Consider the following 18,700-nt stretch of genomic DNA (forward strand, 5'->3'; position numbering starts at 1 on the left):
TAATGACACCACTTGTCTGCTCTTACATTACTCCCTTCTGGAGTTCCCTTCTGGCTCAGCGAGTTGGGGATCCAGCATTGTCACTGCTGTGGTCTGGTTGCAGCTGTGACTCAGGTTGAACCCCTGGCTCAGGAACTTCCACATGCTGAGTGTGCACCCCCCAAAAAAATACTCTCTTCCATGAATAGGGTTCATATTTTAAATTACGTAATGTGCTCAGTAACAAAATTTAAACTTGTACTGTTTCAATTAAGTTCTGTTCCTTTAAAAAAAAAAAAAACAGGTTAGATTACATACGTGTGCATAGTTATGTAGGCATTAGAAAACTCATGTCATCGTTTCTTTCTACTTTTTTTGGCCTCACCCACAGCGTGTGAAAGCTCTTGGGCTGGAGATGGAACCCATACCATAGTGGCAACCCAAGCTGCTGCAATGACAACGCCAGATCCTTAACCCACCTTGCCACAAGAGAACCCCATTTCTGTTTTATTTTATTCTATTTATTTAGGGCAGTCGAGTCTTAAATCACAAGACTCAGAGAAGCAGTGTGATAGGATGGGAAGAGGGGTGAACTGGGGTCCTCATCATTAAATGTGAGTCCTGACTCAACACACACTCTAACCTTGAGACCGTCTAACAGCTTGTATCTAACAGCTTGGGCAGTCTTCCAGCCCTTATGATAGCCTAAAGCCATAAGTTTCAATTTCCTTGTGCCAATCTACTTTTTTTTTCTTTTTCGTTTTTTTTTTTTTTTTTTTTGGCCATGCCCATGGCATGTGGAAGTTCCCAGGCCAGGGGATCAAACCTGCACCACAGCAGTGACAATGCCAGATCCTTAACCTACTAGGCCACAAGGGAACTCCACTTTTTATTATTTTTTCTTTTTATGGCAGCACCTGTCACATATAGAAGTTCCCAGGCCAGGGGTTGAATAAGAGCTGCAGCTGCAGCCCACATGGCCAGATCCTTAATCCACTGAGCAAGGCCAGGATCAAACCTGCATCCTCACAGTGAGGAGATTGGGTCCTTAACCCACTGAGCCACAAGGGGAACTCTGTTTTTTTCCTCACCCATTGCATATGGGAGTTCCCAAGCCAGGTAATGAATCCAAGCAGCAGCTATGACCTGTGCCTTGTGGCAATGCCAGATCCTTAGCCCACTGCCTGGGGCTGGGGGTGGAACCTATGCCACCTCAGAGGCAGCACTGGGTCTTAACCCGCTGCACCACATTGGGAACTCCTAATTATTTTATTTATTAATTTTTCATTCTAGTTTTCTGTGCTGTTAGAAGTTGAGGGGCTACTTTTCCTTTAAAGATAATTTTCTGAGGTCCCAGCAACCAGGAATGAGCCAGTAAGGAGGAAACAGGCTACTTCTGAATTTGCCCAGCTGTGTTTTTACTAGACAGGCATTTCTAGTTAGAGGTTTTCAGAGTATAAGAAAACTGTGTGATGCTAGATGGCTACAATCTTCCTTAGACTTAAATTTCAATCCAAATGCACTTTATGATATACATGTGTATTGTAATTTCTGAACGTAATTCAAAACCCTATATCTGAGATCATTTGTGGTTGGCCATTCAGACCTCCCTTCTATTTGACAGGGGTTTGTTTTTAAGACTGCTTTGTGGAGTGGTTGTTTAACATTCAAATGATCTATTAGTGTCAAGTCTTTAGCTAGACCTGTTTTAAATGACTGCTCTTTAAGTAGAAAACCAAACAGAAATTTAGGTTTCCAACTGAATTTAGCAAAATCAATGTAACTTAAATTTTTTATCTTCATAATGTATTTATTTATCCTGTTTTTTTTCTCTCCTTGAATTTTCATTTAGGATAATAGTACCTATATGAATGAAATTTTTTTTAGTTACTATTGATTCTATTGCTTAGCAAGACCTGTAGATATTTTAATAGTTTCGGAGGACACCTTACAGTAAGCAGAACTAAATGGATTTTTTAGTAAGTTAATTGTGTTCCTTAGCAGAGTCGGAAATGTGCTTCTATTGCTTTATTTCTAGGTTGTTAAAGGAATTGTCTGTGGAAGTAAGTTCTCACTAGGCCATTAACTACATTATTTTTTTACAGTCAAAATTTATATTGTAATTCCATTTGGTTATTTTGTTGGAGACGGGGTGGAAGCTAAAGATTAGGTAAATAGATCAACTGACTCTCAGATGGTAGCTTTATATGTCATTTGTATTCTTACCCTAAGTATTGTAGCTTTCTCTCTCCTTTTGTGGTGTTCACACAGCTATAATTAGGGCTTTCTTTCCTATTTAACAAATATCATCATTTTCATTTTCTAAGTCCGGTTTTCAGCTCTTCCCTTTTGTGTTCCAGATGCTCCATCCTTGCCTGCAGTGCTTATGTGGCTCTGGCTTTGGGTGATAACCTTATGGCTTTGAATCATGCAGATAAACTTCTTCAGCAGCCCAAGCTGTCGGGATCTCTGAAGTAAGTGTGAGTTGTCCTAACTGTCCCTGGTTGGTTTTGTTTGGAGTGTTTCTGTTAGTTTGTGGTGCATATTGCTTCTTTTTACTCCCCCAGTGGAATATATATTATCTTCAGGAAAGCGAAAGTTTCTGTTTTCTTTCTTTCTTTTTTTGCTTTTCAGGGCCACACCCGCAGCGTATGGAAGTTCCCAGGCTTGGGGTCGAATTGGAGCTACAGCTGCCAGCCTACACCACAGCCACAGCAACTAGGATTCCGAGCCGAGTCTGTGACCTGCACCACAGCTCACAGCAACACTGGATCCCCGACCCACTGATCAAGGCCAGGGATCAAACTCATATCCTTGTGGATACTAGTTGGATTCATTACCACTGGGCCACAATGGGAACTCCACAACAAGTTTCTTAATTTGGTAATTGTGCAAAGTTTTGTTTATTTTTGTTTTGTTTTGCCCAAGCCCAAGGTATGCAGAAATTCCCAAGCCAGGGATCCAATCAGAGCCACTGCAGTGACAATGGGTCTTTAATTGCTAGGCCACCAGGGAACTCTAGGTAATTGTGTGTTTGGTAGTGAAATTTTTTTAGTTGTTGCACCTCAGGGGTTAATGGAAATGGCATTTGCTGTGCAGCAGAGGAGGCAGAAACTCTGGACTCTGTAGAGTCCAGAGCTGGGTCTGATGAGTGTCTTACCACAAAACAAGCCAAGTCCTCAGGGAGACCCACACAAAGGAGTTTGGGCAAAATGATAAATCTGCTTTGAGGGATACAATTAAAGTAGAAATAAGAATTTTAAGGAGTTCACTTATGGCACAGCAGGTTAAGAATCTGGCATTGTCACCACTGTGGTTCTGGTTAGATTTTTGTCATGGGTTTGATCCCTGGCCCAGGAACTTCCACATGCCATGGGCATGTCCAAAAAAAAAAAATTTTTTTTTGAAAGTAAATAAACAGGAGTTCCCTTCGTGGCACAGCAGAAACAAATCAGGCTAGGAACCATGAGGTCGTGGGTTCGATCCCTGGCCTTGATCAGTGGGTTAACGATCCGGCGTTGCCATGAGCTGTGGTTTAGGTCACAGACGCAGCTCGGATCCCGAGTTGCTGTGGTTGTGGCGTAGGCCAGCAGCTACAGCTCCGACTGGACTCCTAGTCTGGGAAACTCCGTATGCCGAGGGTGCAGCCCTAAAAAAAGACCAAAAAAGGCAAAAAAAAAGTAAATAGAAAACAATTTGAAATAGTTTTTTGAATTTGTGTCTTTGTGTTTTATGATTATTGGCTTTTAGATATGGCTTTAGGTACTGCTTTAATGAAATTTTTAAAATACCTTATTTCAAAAAATATATAGTTACTGATTTTTTTTTTAATTGTCATTTCTGTTCGGGTATTTAGTAGGGAAGCAAAATAAAAGGTTTTTTACAACTGCTGCTAGTTAGAAGAAAGAAATTGCTTAATAAAGAAATAGTTCTGGGAGTTCCCATTGTTATGCAGTGGAGATGAATCCAAATAGTGTCCATGAGGTTCAATCCCTAGCGTTTCTCAGTGGGTCAGGGATCCAGTGTTGCTGTGAGCTGTGGTGTAGGTCACAGATGCAGCTCAGATCCTGTGTTGCTGTGGCTGTGGTATAGGCTGGTAGCTGTCGCTCCAGTTCACCTCCTAGCCTGGGAACCTCCATATGCCTCGGGTGTAGCCCTAAAAAGACAGAAAGACAAAAAAAAGGATATTTTTAAAGAGATAAATTTAAGTGACCCTTAATCAGTCCATTATAAACTGAGATTTCAATTCAAAGACTTGCAATGTGTGAAACACCCATCCACCAGATTTTACTATACATTGGGTATTTTTGTGATGATTCTTTCAGTTTAGAATCTATTTGTTTTGTTTTGTAGGTTTTTGGGCCATTTATATGCTGCAGAAGCCCTCATCTCTCTGGACAGAATATCTGATGCTATTACTCACTTGAACCCAGAAAATGTTACTGATGTCTCCTTAGGGATCTCTTCAAATGAGCAGGACCAAGGTTAATAAGGACACCACTTCTGCTCCCTCTCTGTTATAACTCAGGATGTGTGGAAATTTAAGGGCAAGGTTGTAAAGGGAAGGAAGTTTTAGGTCGGCAATCTACATTTTTGGCTGAACTTCCTTGGTACTGATTGGTTTGCTGAGTAGATTATCACATGGCCTATGTTCTGACTTTTGAAAGGCTCATCGTGTAAGAACAATTCATTTTGATTTTTATATTATATTTTTCTCTTCAGAGGGATCCCACTATCCAGGAGAGAGTAAAAGTATTGCACTCAGAAATCAGTTTTAGGAGTTCTCATTGTGGCTTAGTGGTTACAAATCCAACTAGTATCATTGAGGATGCAGGTTCAGTCCCTGGCCTTGGCTCAGTGGGTTGAGGATCTGGCATTGCCATGAGCTAAGATGTAAGTTGCAGACATGGCTTGGACCCCTTGTCGCTGTGGCACAGGCCGGCAGCTGTAGCTCTGATTTGACCCCTAGCTTGCCGCCCCTGCGGCCCTGGAAAAAAAAAAAGTTTTAGGAATTCCCTGGTGGCCTAGCAGTTAAGGATCCAACATTTTCACTGCTATGGTGCAATTTCAGTCCCTAGCCCTGGAAACTTCTGCATGCCATGGGCACAGCCAAAAAACTGGGGGGGAGGGGGTGATTCCTGCTGTGGCACAGTGAGTTAAAAATCTGGTCACTGCAGAGGTGCAGGTTCAGTCCTCGGCCTGGCACAGTGGGTTAAAGGATCTGGCATTGCCCCAGTTGCGGCCCGGATTCGATGCCTGGCCTGGGACTTTCCATATGACACTAGTGCCGCCATAAAGAGAAAAAAAAAGTTGTAAATCAGGGCTAAGTTTTTGTTTTTGGCTGTACCTGGGGCATGCGTACATTCCCAGGCCATGGATGGAACCCATGCCACAGCAGTGACCCAAGCTAGCTGCAGTGACACCAGATTCTTAACCCACTGAGCCACAAGAAAACTCCGTGGCTAAGTTTTTGAGGGAGTTACACTAGCATTCACTTTATTGAGGGTTATTTCTCAGGTGTAGGGTGGTGGTGGGGAGTAGACTTCTGATGTCTAATAGCACCTCCACTCTGTGAAAAGGAAATACTCTGACAGATTTCTTTAATATTAGGTTTCCATTTCCTAAAGCAAATGAGGTTTTTAGAAAATATGCTCTGTTGTGCTGCCCCGTCAGATTTATGTTCCTGTCTTTGTAGGATCAGACAAAGGTGAAAATGAAGCAATGGAATCTTGTAAGTACAAAGTTTTGTAAAGACTCGAATAGCTTGGCCTGCTTCCCAAAGACTTAACACTCCATGCCCTTCCTTCATCAGCCCGAGGAGTAGTGCTAGGCTGATTCTGTAGCTCCTCTGGGTGGCTAGAGTGGGTTGCTCCCTTGCCCTCACCTGTGTGTCTGGTCTCCTTCCCAGCTGGGAAGCGGGCCCCTCAGTGCTACCCCAGTTCTGTCAACTCGGCTCGGACCGTGATGCTGTTCAACCTGGGCAGCGCCTACTGCCTGAGGAGCGAATATGACAAAGCCCGGAAGTGTCTGCACCAGGTGAGGCTGGGCTGGTGCCAAACCATATTGTGAAGCAACCACAGAAGGTTTGGAATATATGGACTTTGTTATTTTGTTTGAGGCTTCTGGTCGGTCTGTTACACACTGGAATATTACTCTTCCAAATGTATTCTCACAAGGTAAGCGACTGATTGTTGTTGCAAATGAACCTTGGCAGTTAATGAAGAATTTTTTTGGTGATTTGAGTCATTAAAATTTCAAAAGATTGGAAACCATCTAAATAAGGGATCACTTAGGAGTTCGCTTATGGCGTGGCAGGTTAAGGATCTGGTGTCACTGCAGCAGCTTGTGTTCCATCCCTGGCCCGGTAACTGCCACATGCTGAGGGCACAGCCAAAAGAAAAAAAAGGATCACTTAAATCCATAGTGGTATGGCCATATAGTCGAACATGATGCAGCTGTGCAGCTGTAGGCACTATGTACTAAAATGATAACACATCCAAGATATATTAAGTGGAAAGAACAAGATGCCAAACGTATAATCCTATATATGCATAAGAGATCTCTGGGAGTTCCCTTCATGGCTCAGTGGTTAACGAATCCGACTAGGAACTATGAGGTTGCAGGTTTGATCCCTGGCCTCACTCGGTGGGTTAAGGATCCGGTGTTGCCATGAGCTGTGGTGTAGGTCGCAGACGCGGCTCGGATCCTGCGTTGCTGTGGCTCTGGCGTAGGCCTGTGGCTACAGCTCCAATTATACCCCTAGCCTGGGAACCTCCATATGCCGCAGTTGCGGCCCTAGAAAAGGCAAAAAAAAAAAACGATCTCTGAACAGAAACACCAGAAACTGCTGACATTGGCTGCAGGGGTGGCAGGACAAGTGCTGTGTAGCTGAAGCACTGAAACAGGACACTATTCACTGGATAGCATATACTTTTTAGTTTTGAATTGTATGAATCTCTGTCCATTCAAAAAGTTAAAATGCAGAGTTCCCATTGTGGCTCAATAGAAACAAATCTGACTAGCATCCTTGAGGACACAGTTTCGATCCCTGGCCTCATCAGTGGGTAAAGGATCCAGCATTGCTGTGAGCTGTGGTGTAGGTTGCAGACATGGCTCAGATCTGGCATTGCTGTGGCTGTGGTGTAGACTGGCAGCTACACTGATTCTACCCCTAGCCTGGGAATTTCCATATGCCTTGGGTGTGGCCCTAAAAAGACAAAAATAAAATAAATAAATAAATAAAAAGTTAAAATACAAATACACCTCTTAGAAGGGTTCACAAAACCCAGTACCAAAGAAATTCCTCACACAATAAAGAAGGTTCCTGGCTGTGTGTAACTGCCATGGACTTCTGGCCTCCACAACTGAGAGAGTATTTCTTTTTTTTTTTTTTTTGGTCTTTTGTTGTTGTTGCTATTTCTTGGGCCGCTCCCGCGGCATATGGAGGTTCCCAGGCTAGGGGTTGAATCGGAGCTGTAGCCACTGGCCTACGCCAGAGCCACAGCAACGCGGGATCCGAGCCGCGTCTGCAACCTACACCACAGCTCACGGCAACACCGGATCGTTAACCCACTGAGCAAGGGCAGGGACCGAACCCGCAACCTCATGGTTCCTAGTCGGATTCGTTAACCACTGCGCCACGACGGGAACTCCTGAGAGAGTATTTCTCAGTAGGTCCCAAGGAAGATTCTAATTGGGCCTCTGCCCATCCCTGAACTCGTCTTGGGCAGAGATCCCAAGCCTGGAGTAAGGCAACAGGTACCCTTGGCAGCCTCAGAGGAATTTCACAGAATTGGAAAGGGGTACCTCCTCAGAAGGATATTAATCCAACACCCTTAATTCTGGGCTAAGCCAAGAGAATAAAACAGCCAGTAAGTGGACATGCTTCAACTTTGCCCCCATGGACCATCCACTTAGGAGGTGTATTCCTAAAAAGGGAGTTGCAAGATCAGAGAAAGTTTGTGCCAAATGATGTATTCACCAGTGACACATTAGGGTCTGCCAGAGTAATTGAAAGTGAAATTAAGCCTATTCTCAAGAGATAAGGTGGATTCTCAAAATGTCCTTCCTCAGACACCTAAGAAGGTGACCTTGTGTCTAGAAGTAGAGATTTACCATGTGCAAAATAAGCACGAGTGATGTTGGTCAGTTTAGTGGCAGCTGGTCAGCATTTATGATCGAAAATAAGAAAAGTGATGATCTATCCAGGGAACATGTTTGCTATTATCTAGGACTTTAGCTCAGGAGTTAAAATGGGAAGGGTGAAAATGTTCCATTGATCTCTGAGGCGAGGCTGGGGCATTGAGCAGCCTTTTAGACGTGCCCATGGCCCCTGGTGACTGCAGCACACAGGGTTTAGAAGTAAGGTTGCAGTGCATACCGTCTAGCTCAGGTTATTGCAGAGCAGGAGGCCATAGCAGCAGCCACACTGGGAGAGACAGAGGGGATCAGGCCTGGTTTGGAGTCTGAAGGAGGTTTTGTTTTGGTCTCTTGGTTTTTAGGTTAATCCAATGGACTTGTGTTAATTGGGAGGCCACTGTGCCTGGTGGTGCTGAACGGTGGTGTGTGAAGAGTTTGGAAAGGGCTCCAAGTAGATGTTTCTGAGGTTGCATGCCCAATACTGGCTGTTCTGAAAAGCCAGTAAGCAAAATATCATTCTCTCATAAAGCTGTTGCCATGAATTCTTGTATCCTAGGAAAAGCTGCTGATTGTGGTCAGTGCAAAGAGCAGTAAATGATCTGTTAACTAACCATTTGAGGGGAAGTGGAGATTTCAGTACCCCAAAAGTGATGTAAAGGTGGTCTTGCCTGTATAAAGCTAGGATGGAAGTATAAACTCTCATTTTCTGAGCTGAGTTGTTAGACCCCAGTGATGTGGTAAGAGGAAAACAAAGCTCTCTGCTTCATTCATGCACATTGGGAGCATGTGCTCTGGACAAGAACACCCTCTAGTCTAAGCTTTCTCCTGGTGCTGCCAGGACCCGACCTTGAGCACATTTCTGGTCCCCCGATGTCTCCCACGTTCACAAAGCCTGCAGTACCATCCTCCCACCTGCTGCCTCTCAGATACTCACCATGTGAGGATGGGCCGGGCGTTCCTCACCCCAAAGCTCTCCATTTGAAGAAACTCTTCTTGGGTTTATAGGACATTCACTTTCCTCTCTCCTTTATAGTTAGTAAACCTGTTTGGATTATTGTTAGTTAGTTGCATGCTTGTTTATTATCAGGGTAAATCCCTGCCCTGTCTTCACACCCACCTCTAGTCAATAAATATAAAGGACACTTTATGATCAGAGGAAGGGAAGTGTCAAAGCGGTCTGGAAGCCTGAGCTCCTGAACCTGGATGGGGAAACAGCAGTTGGTGGAAAGGAGAGAAAGAGGCCGCAGCCCAGAGGGCCCCTGTCTGAGGGAGTACACCTGAAATCTCAGCACCTTTGACCAGAGCAGGACTAAATCAGAGGGAAACTGCTGGCTGGTGCTCTGTGCTCACAGATCTAGGAAAGGACAACATCTGCTTAAACAAGTATATTATTTTATGTGACTAAATTGTACTGTCTCAGGTCTTAAGAATGGAGACATCAGACATGCTTAACGGTGTATTTTTTAAAATATTTCCAGCCTTTTAAGTTTGAATTCTTATTCTTGACGTTGGGAACTTGCAGCTTACAGGACTGAATTGTTACTTAGGAAAACAAAAAGACATGCAGATTCAGACAGGTGACCAGAGTGTAGAATCAGGAGTGTCTGATCACCCATCTCAAAACCAAGTACAGCCAAGAGGGAGAAGAACCCCAAGCAGGTGAAAACTAGGAGTGAAGGAAAGCTTTCTTCTATGAAGAATTCATTATGGATGAGGCAGGGGAAGAGAAATATTTAACTAAAAATCAATTACATGTCTAGTGTAACTAGGAGGGATCAAAACAAAGATAGCTGAGGGCCATCCAAGCAGAACTGTAGTGTCCCAGTGAGCTTGAATGAGTTTGCTAACTTGTCATTGCTAGGCAGACTTTTTTTTTTGGGGGGGGGGGTCTTTTTAGGGTTGCACCCTTGGCATATGGAGGTTCCCAGACTAAGGGCTGAATTGGAGCTGTAGCTGCCGGCCTGTGCCACAGCACAGCAACGCAGGATCTAAGCCGCATCTGCTACCTACATCACAGCTCACTGCAACGCCAGGTCCTTAACCCACTGAGGGAGGCCAGGGATTGAACGTACATCCTCGTGGATACCACTCAATTAATTTCTTCTGAGCCACGATGGGAACTCCTAGGCAGACTTTTTGGTACTACTTGGAGTTTTATCTTAAGCTGTTGGTGTTTCATGGGTCTCTTTTTTTGTTTTGAGCAAAGGCGGCCTCAATGATCCATCCTAAAGAGGTGCCCCCTGAAGCTATCTTATTGGCTGTCTACCTTGAGCTGCAGAATGGTGAGTAATTCTTCTCTTGAGTTAGGACTGGAGCCCTTCAAAGAGCCCAAGATTTTCAGTGTCTGCTTTTTCTCTCTGAAATTGAAGAGATATCCGCCCATCACATTCTTATAAGCAAAAGTGTAGCTAGGGAGTTTTTGGTATCTTACACATTCCTACTTCTTGTGGGTTAATAAGCATATTTCCTTTTATCTATGAAAAGGCAGAATAGCATTGCTTCTGACAATTATAATTAATCTTTACTAATTAACCTTTCTCCTAGGCATCCACATGATTCTAATTGAAAATCTGATCCAGAATGCAGTTGCTTTGAATGGTACACCTTAGTGTTTTAAACATAGACATCATTGATGAGTTTCACTGTAATGCTGTTACTGCTGAGAATTTTTCATTCAAACCTAAATCGAGGTCATGCCTCTGGGGCACATGGAACCTCCCGAATGTAGCTTCCTAGGAGAAAGGCTGTGAGCCCTATGTAAGAAATGGCACATGAAGTGGAAAAGGAAAGATGAATGGGAGAAATGAAAAGGGACAGAAGTATTAAGAGTCCTTAGTCATACCTCCTTGCTGATCATGGGAATCCTTACAAGGCTCCTCTCTTTTTATAGCTGAAGAAGGGACATTAAGCATTGGCAGACCTTGTCGCTTCCTGTGGGGTGCTATAGGGTCAATCAGTGCATAGTCTTAGAGCCCTTCTTTTCTGCAGTCTGCCTGTAGACAAGCTCTCAAAGTGGGCTCTGCCTTAGAATCAGCAAGAAGCTTTTAAAAATCCCATTGCCCAGATCACACACTAGATTTTTTTTTTTTTTAGGGGCCACACCCACAGCATATGGAGGTTCCCAGGCTAGGGGTCTAATTGGAGCTGTAGGTGCCAGCCTACACCAGAGCCATAGCAACACCAGATTCAAGCCGCGTCTGCGACCTGTACCACAGCTCATGGCAACATCGGATCCTTAACCCACTGAGTGAGGCCAGGGATTGAACCCGCAACCTCATGGCTCTTAGATACGTTTCCACTGCACCACGAAGGGAACTCCACACGTTAGATTTCTTAAATCCAAATCTCTGGGGGTGGTGCAGCAGCATTGTGAGATTACAGTGTGTGGCAGAGGTTAGGCCACTGCTCTTCTCATCTTTTACCTCCTTGCAGGATTCTAATGGCTCACTTTGTATGTGGTGGTGTCGTTACATGCTTTTTTTGTAATGGGAAGTGTTTTTATAGGTAACACCCAGCTGGCCCTACAGATCATCAAAAGGAATCAGCTGCTCCCTGCAGTGAAAACACTCTCTGAAATGAGAAAGAAGCCAGTGTTTCAGCCTGTCCACCCAATCCAGCCCATCCAAATGCCAGCGTTCACTGTACAGAGAAAGTGATATTTTGCTCTCAGAAAACTGTTACCTGAGACCCAGGGGAGTATTTATGAGCCTTTTTAGTTGTATGACAAAATGAATAAAAGACAGATGGTGATGGGTGCTAGTTTTGAAGACAAAATTTTGAAATGATTCTAACCCCTGATTTTTCTTTTTTTTGCCAGAAGCTTACTTAAAATTAAGGATTCGCAAATTCATTTTCATCTGTTTTCCCTTTAATCTTTGCTAGACTATTAATTTTGAGCCATTATGTGATATATCTGTGTCATAGGCTATTAAACCATGGTCTTATCAGAACAGTCCTGTATAATACATTTTGTCTTTTTATTGCAATGATTAGAGTATTTTGGCCTCTTGAGATTTAGTGGTAAAGTATTAAAAATGGGGAGAAGAGGGAGTGTCAGTCGTGGCTCAGCAATTAACAAACCTGACTGGCATCCATGAGGACGAAAGTTCAATCCCTGGCCTCACTCAGTGGGTTAAGAATCTGGTGTCGCTGTGAGCTGTGGTATAGGTCAAAGACATGCCTCAGATCCCACACTGCTGTGGCTCTGGCGTAGGCCGGCACTCACAGCTCCGATTAGACCCCCAGCCTGGGAACCTCCATATGCTGCGGGTGAGGTCCTAAAAAGAAAGACAAATAATAATAATAATAATAAAACTAAATTAAAATTAAAATGGAGAGAAGAGCATGAGCAGGAGACGAGTAGCAAGCCCAGAAGCTGACCAGGGCAGAGGGAAGGGGAGTTGGTGTTGTGTGTGCCTAGTTAGGACTATAAGGACCAGAAAGTGCATAAAAAGACCCACAGGGCTAGTAAAATTGGGTTAAGAAGAGATGCCTGACCTGCTGGTAATCAATCATTTGCTCAGAAGTTACAGATGAAGACAAACAGGGTTCAGGGCACTGGTCTTGTTCTCCCTCCTGTACCCTTAGGCAGAAGCACTGGTTGTGGAGTCTGTTAGCAAGGAATTCAAGGTTTATTGTGAACCCCTTTGCAAATTCAAACAAGAATTTAAGAGCTTCCTTCCATGAGACAGGTATGTGATGGGGGGTTGACATGGCCAAAATTTGTCCCCAGGGTCCATACACTAATTTCATAGGGAAAAAACAACACACCACAAGCTTGTGTTAGCAACACTGTGCAGTTGTGTGTGGTAGACTCAGCAAAGCTTGCCATTAAGGATCATCCCTTACTCACACCATCTCTTCTGTCCCCTACTTTGGAAACCAGGTTCACATAGGGAAATATGCTAGCAGAATCTGCGTGGGCCCTCAGTTGCACAACTGGAGAGTGGAAGGTGATTGGATAAGCACATGATTTATCTGAAACATTATCTAAATTATTCTGCTATTGAAATCAAACAGTTTAGTTAGGGATCTATTGCATAACTGAGTATTTGCGGTGACGACATCGCCCACAAATGATTCAGAGAAGGGGGAATTCCTCTTCCACTTGAATGTGGGATGGATGTGCACAGAGGCTCGATCACCATTTTGCCACATTGCTGTTGATATCTATACAAGGTAGACTCTTTCTAGGACAGTACTGAAAACAGAGGTTGCCTACTTCCCTTGAGCCTCTCAGAGCCTTTTCCAAATGAGACGGGAGCAGGACCCATAAGCTTCACTGGTGTTGGTCAAGTCTGCAGCTGCTGCTCCCAGTCGCCGTGGTATTCACTCATCTGATGCAGGACGGCGGCAGCAGCGTTTAACCTGGGCATTTTCCTGGTCAGAGTCCACACACTTCATAAAATGCTGTGAGAGTTCCCATTGTGGCTCAGCAGGTTAAGAACCCAACTGGTATCCATGAGGAATTGGGTTTGATCCCTGGCCTCGCTCAGTGGGTTAAGGTTCGGTGTTGCCAGGAGCTGTAGTATAGGTCACAGAGGTGGCTCAGATGCCGCGTTGATGTATGTGGCTGTGGGTGGGCTGGCAGCTGCAGCTCCATTTCGACCCATAGCCTCTGGGAACTTAAATATGCCATACTGGCAGCCCTAAAAAACAAATAAACAAACAAATTGCTAGGGACCCACAGGGTCTCGGGTCGTATAAGGTGGTAGAAGGCTTGTGATTATACTCAAGGGCAGTATATCTTTGGAAGGCAGCTATGCTCACCACTGTACCAGCAACACTGCACTAGGGCAATACATCTTTGGATAAATCTCAAGAAATTAGATCTTGGAGTTCCCATCATGGTGCAGTGGTTAACAAATCCAACTAGGAACCATGAGGTTGCAGGTTCGATCCCTGGCCTTGCTCGGTGGGTTAAGGATCTGGTGTTGCCGTGAGCTGTGGTGTAGGTTGCAGACGCGGCTCAGATCCCGCATTACTGTGGCTCTGGCATAGGCCAGTGGCTACAGCTCTGCCATATGCTGCAGGAGCAGCCCAAGAAAAATGGAAAAAAGACAAAAAAAAAAAAATTAGATCTTTCCCTGCTTGCTGGCTGGTTTGGGGGTAACTTGGAATAGCTGTGAGGCAGATTAGGTGCCATGTAGCTGTGTTAAATAGGAACACTTTTGTTGGCTGTGAATAGCAAAAATGGATCCATGATTTAAAGGAAGATAGTGTTTCTCTCACTTGAGAAGAGGGTACATAGGCAGTTGGTGGCCTTGGCTGTAGTGCATCAGGGACTTGGCTCTGTTTTTTCATGCCACTGTCCTTAGCATTTGGACATTTGTCCCTGTGGTCACAGAATGTTCCAGCATTCCATCTGCATTGAAGGCAATCATCAGGAATAGTCTTCCCAGGAACCCCCACCAAACCTCCGCTTCCATCTCCTTTCTCAAGTCAAGTCTTATAGCCATCCTGGGCTGCAGGTGCTGGGAGAGCCCTGCGTATCTTAAAGGGAGGCCAAGTAGGTGTTTTCCCCATTGGAGAACCCTATATCTGATGTGTTGTTATCACATTATGATCCCAGCAGCCCAGCTTTGCCTTCCACAAGCACCTTCTGCAGATCAGGGCACAGTAAATGTAAGCTCTTCACCTCTGTTTGGTTGGTTTTGGTTTTTTGCTTTTTAGGGCCACAGTTGTGGCATATGGAAGTCCCCAGGCTAGGGGTCAAATTGGAGCTGCAGCCACCACCCTACCTCGTCTGCAGCCTATCCCACAGGTCACAGCAACACCGGATTCTTTAACCCACCGAGCAGGGCCAGGGATCAAACCTGCATCCTCATGGATACTAGTCGGGTTCATTTCTGCTGAGCCAGGGAACTCCAGCTCTTCACCTCTGTGACTAGACCTCCTGAGTCTGACACCTAGGAAGGTTACTCCCAGCTGTTCTTCCTGCCTGAGTGTGTTCCTGCCACCCCTGCTACCTGCCGAGAGGTTCTAGATTTCATATGCCCCTGAAGTTCTTACTAACTCTCCCAGTGCCCCCCCCCCCCCCCCCCCCCCCCCCCCCCCCGCCAATCCCCCTGTGTCTCTCTTGATAAGTACCTTTTCTTCTATGGTATATGGTATTCTGTAGTTTAACGGGTGCTGTAGGCATTGAGCTCAAAGGATGGTATCCCATCTGATAGGGCTGTGAATTCTGAGATGAGCCTCGTTAGCTTTTGTTCAAGCTCCAGCACCCATTCAGCGGCACCTGCAAAATGGGGCAAGATTCACTGCATGGATCTCTTCACAGACCCTAAGAGAATGTAACTGCAGGTGTCCCCAAAACTGCAAAGCATGAACCCTCAGCAGAGCTGGAATGGTCTTTGATTTTGCTCCAGCCCTTTCCTACAGGATGGCCCTCTGCAGAGGCAGCACTTCGAGAGGCCTCTCCTGACTCACTTGCCCTGCCTTCTCAGTGTCCCCCCACCTTAGAACAGCGTGCCTGATGTTCCCACCATGCTGGGTCCCTTACTGACTAGTTATACCTCTGCCCCCTTATTCAACCCAAGTGACCTGCTCTCTCTTGAGGTTTAGTTTTATTTTGTTTTGTTTTTGTATTTTTGGCTGTGCCCACATAATATGGAAGTTCCTGGGCCAGGGATGGAACACGCGCAGCAGTGACAATGCCAGATCCTTAACCTGCTGAACCGCCAGGCAGCTCCGAGGTTTTTAGCAGGTTTGCAAAATGAGGGTAACTCTCCTCTGGGCCCAGTGTGAAGATTTAAAGTGAAATGATGAATGCAAAGGGCACCCTGTAGACATTTTATACTGGTGAGTTCGCTTACCCTCCTGTTGCCCTGCTCAGCCCTGTCAGCCTGGACACCTCCTTCCTCTCAGCCTTACCTCTCTCTAGCTCTCACCCATTCTCCTCCTTGAAGGCCACCTGAAGGAAAGTGACCAATGACACTGTGGGCCCTTTAGGGACTGGCTTTGAATCTCAGCTCTCTCACTGGAACGAGCTTGATCTGAAACAAGTTGTTTCGATTCTTTGTGCCTCAAGTTTCTTCATCTGTAAAGTAAGGATACCAACAGTACCTACCTCATGGGGCTGGAATGAGGTTTAAGGTCCTGGACATTGTTGCAGTTGCTGGATATGAACTCCAAACGTTCAAAAGGGAACTCTAACGTTTATTGTGTCACCTGAAGGATAATGAAAGCAGAGACTTTTCTGAACCACTGACATTGTGGAGTTGGGGATAGGGAGCCGGGGACTCCTCCATGTAAGTCATTGCTGCCTTCATTTTGGATGTGTCCAATGTCTGGGGCACAGAAACAGTTCAATAGATACTGGCATCCTATGTTCTTGTCCCTTTTGTCACCTGTCTTGCCCAGGCCCCTATTCTGTGATGTCAAGAGGATCCCCTCCCCTACCCTTTCCTCCTCACAGCTGCCTGTGACTGCCCACAGCACTCTGATTCCCACTGGGGTTTCTTCATGGTAGCAGCTCCCCTCACCCTCCCCTCACACAGAGGGTGGAACATGTTACCCAAATTGGAATCTCCCCAAAAAGTCATCATCTCCCACCCCCCAGGGCTTTGCTTCAGGCTCCTCTGCTCCCTAGAACTTGTTCTAGGAGTTCCAGTTTCAGTGTACACATGTCCTGTCTTACACTGCCTCTCCACCTCCCTAACTCTCCATTTCTTCCACACATGCTCAGCAGAGGCATATTCTGGGCTGGAGAGCTTTTCAGAGGAGCCCCTGGCAGATCTTCAGGCTCAGTTTATGTTCTGTTTTTTGTTGTCTGTTTTCTTTCCTTCCCTGGGTTGCAAGTACTTTGAAGCCAAGGCTGTGCATTCTACAGTGTGTGGATTGTTCTAGGTGAACAATAAAGTCTGCAGAACAGAATTTTTGGTGATTTCTTTCTAGGCCTGGCAGTGTCACAGGACCTACTTCTTTCAAGGTAGGGAATGGTTTATTAGCATAATCCCAGGGTCACAGGGGCTCAGCATCCTTGACCCTCTGAGCCTCATCAAGTGAGTTAAATAGTGACCCAGGATGGGTGGGTTACTGGTGGAACTCAGCTGGCCCAGCCTGAAGTAACCAAACCTGTACCAACACAGCCAGCTTCCCTTCCTCCCGGAGAAGAGCAGGGCGGACGTGCAGGCGCTGGGGTGGGAGTGGGAGTGCGGCGGGAGGAGGCCTCGAAGTTCATTAGCCCCCTCATTTGGGGCAAAGGGGATCCGTGTGGTGACAAACAATTGTCCTGGAGGATTTAGGCGGATTTGGCCAAGTGTCCCTGTGGGCCCCAAGCCCCCTCCTAATCCCGTCCACATTTCTGACTACTTAGGATCGCATTAAATGTCAAAGCCGGCGTTTAGGGAAATATCTACATTTCGTATGCATCGCCCTAGTCAAAAGAAAAGCTGCAGCGAACCTTCGAGCTTTTGGCGCGAGAGGCGCTCTGTGTGGTCTGGAGCGTGAATGGGGAGGGGGGGCGGCGCCCTCGCGGCCTCCCCGCCCAGGAATGCAGGCTTTTCACATGCAGAAAATGCTAATGCTTTGTTCCAACCTCGGCTTCCCGAGCCGCGGAGGCGCCCGACCGGATTGTCACAGCTGCATTTGCATGTGAGCGGCCCCGGGTCCCCGTCCCCACCCTCAGCGTTCCCCTCCCCCAGCCTGGCTTTCCTGGGGACCTCTGGAACTGAGGGAAGGCCGCCTGCAAAGATCCTCAGCCATCATTTAATCCCTGATAAAGCCACAGGTAGCTGTTCTGGAACTCTCTGAATGCATATCCTTTCCCTTGAGGCACTGGGCAGGTGAATTTTTTTTAACTCCCATTTAAAGACGTTATTTAACACTTTGAGGTGTTTTATATAAAACAATTTATTCCGGAGTTCCTGTCGTGGCTCAGGGGTTAACGAATCCGACTAGGAACCATGAGGTTGGAGGTTCGATCCCTGGTCTTGCTCAGTGGGTTAAGGATCCAGCGTTGCCGTGAGCTGTGGTGTAGGTCGCAGACGCGGCTCAGATCCCGCGTTGCTGTGGCTGCGGCGTAGGCCGGCGACGGAAGCTCCGATTTGACCCCTAGCCTCCAAATGCCGCGGGAGCGGCCCAAGAAATGGCAGAAAAGATCCCCCCCAATTTTTTTTTTCTTTTTTTATTCCTTCAAGGAAGATCAAGGCATTGCACGTCAAACGTGCAACGAGTTCCTGCAGCGAAAACCCTGCGTATAAAGGGTCACTCTGCAGGGGTGCCAAACTAACCATTATGCGGCTCATCCTCAGCAGTCGAAAGCTCGCAGGTCGTGGAGAAAGAGAAGAGTCCAAAGGGTTAAGCCGGAGGGGCGAAGTCCAGCCGCAAAGGCGCACTGCGCGCGCTGTCGGGGAAGGTTAGGGTTAGGGCCTCGGGGCCCAGAGCGCCACCTGCCGGTGGTATGGTCGGCGCTGTGAACCAGCACCCGAAGAGCTTGAGAAGCTGTCGACCCCGGGAACCTCTTCTCCCAGTCAGGCTCCACGTTTACTGGCTTGGAACGCCACCCACCCGAGGGTCCAGCGCTTTAGCGACTCAGCATTTCCCCGAGGTGAGCTTTGGTTTCCCCCCAAAGACGCAGGTG

General features: G+C 46.2%; 1 protein-coding gene across 7 annotated transcripts in view; it reads left to right on the forward strand.

Annotated features, from left to right (window-relative positions):
- Nucleotides 1-12,070, forward strand: part of CNOT10 (CCR4-NOT transcription complex subunit 10) — an 81,097-nt gene extending 69,027 nt beyond the window's left edge. For 6 of the 7 annotated variants that reach the window (XM_047769483.1, XM_047769492.1, XM_047769503.1 and 3 more), the window contains 6 exons: nucleotides 2,340-2,453; nucleotides 4,333-4,463; nucleotides 5,675-5,710; nucleotides 5,888-6,015; nucleotides 10,325-10,400; nucleotides 11,623-12,070. In XM_047769483.1, the coding sequence (XP_047625439.1) occupies nucleotides 2,340-2,453; nucleotides 4,333-4,463; nucleotides 5,675-5,710; nucleotides 5,888-6,015; nucleotides 10,325-10,400; nucleotides 11,623-11,774 (637 nt within the window). In that variant the 3' untranslated portion in view covers nucleotides 11,775-12,070. Of the gene's footprint in view, nucleotides 1-2,339; nucleotides 2,454-4,332; nucleotides 4,464-5,674; nucleotides 5,711-5,887; nucleotides 6,016-10,324; nucleotides 10,401-11,622 lie in introns of those variants that run through there. The other variant, XR_007133414.1, reaches the window with a different exon arrangement.
- Nucleotides 12,071-18,700: the final 6,630 nt, after the last annotated feature.

This window comes from Phacochoerus africanus, chromosome 1 (assembly GCF_016906955.1).
Source record: "Phacochoerus africanus isolate WHEZ1 chromosome 1, ROS_Pafr_v1, whole genome shotgun sequence".
Classification (NCBI taxonomy): Eukaryota; Metazoa; Chordata; class Mammalia; order Artiodactyla; family Suidae; genus Phacochoerus; species Phacochoerus africanus.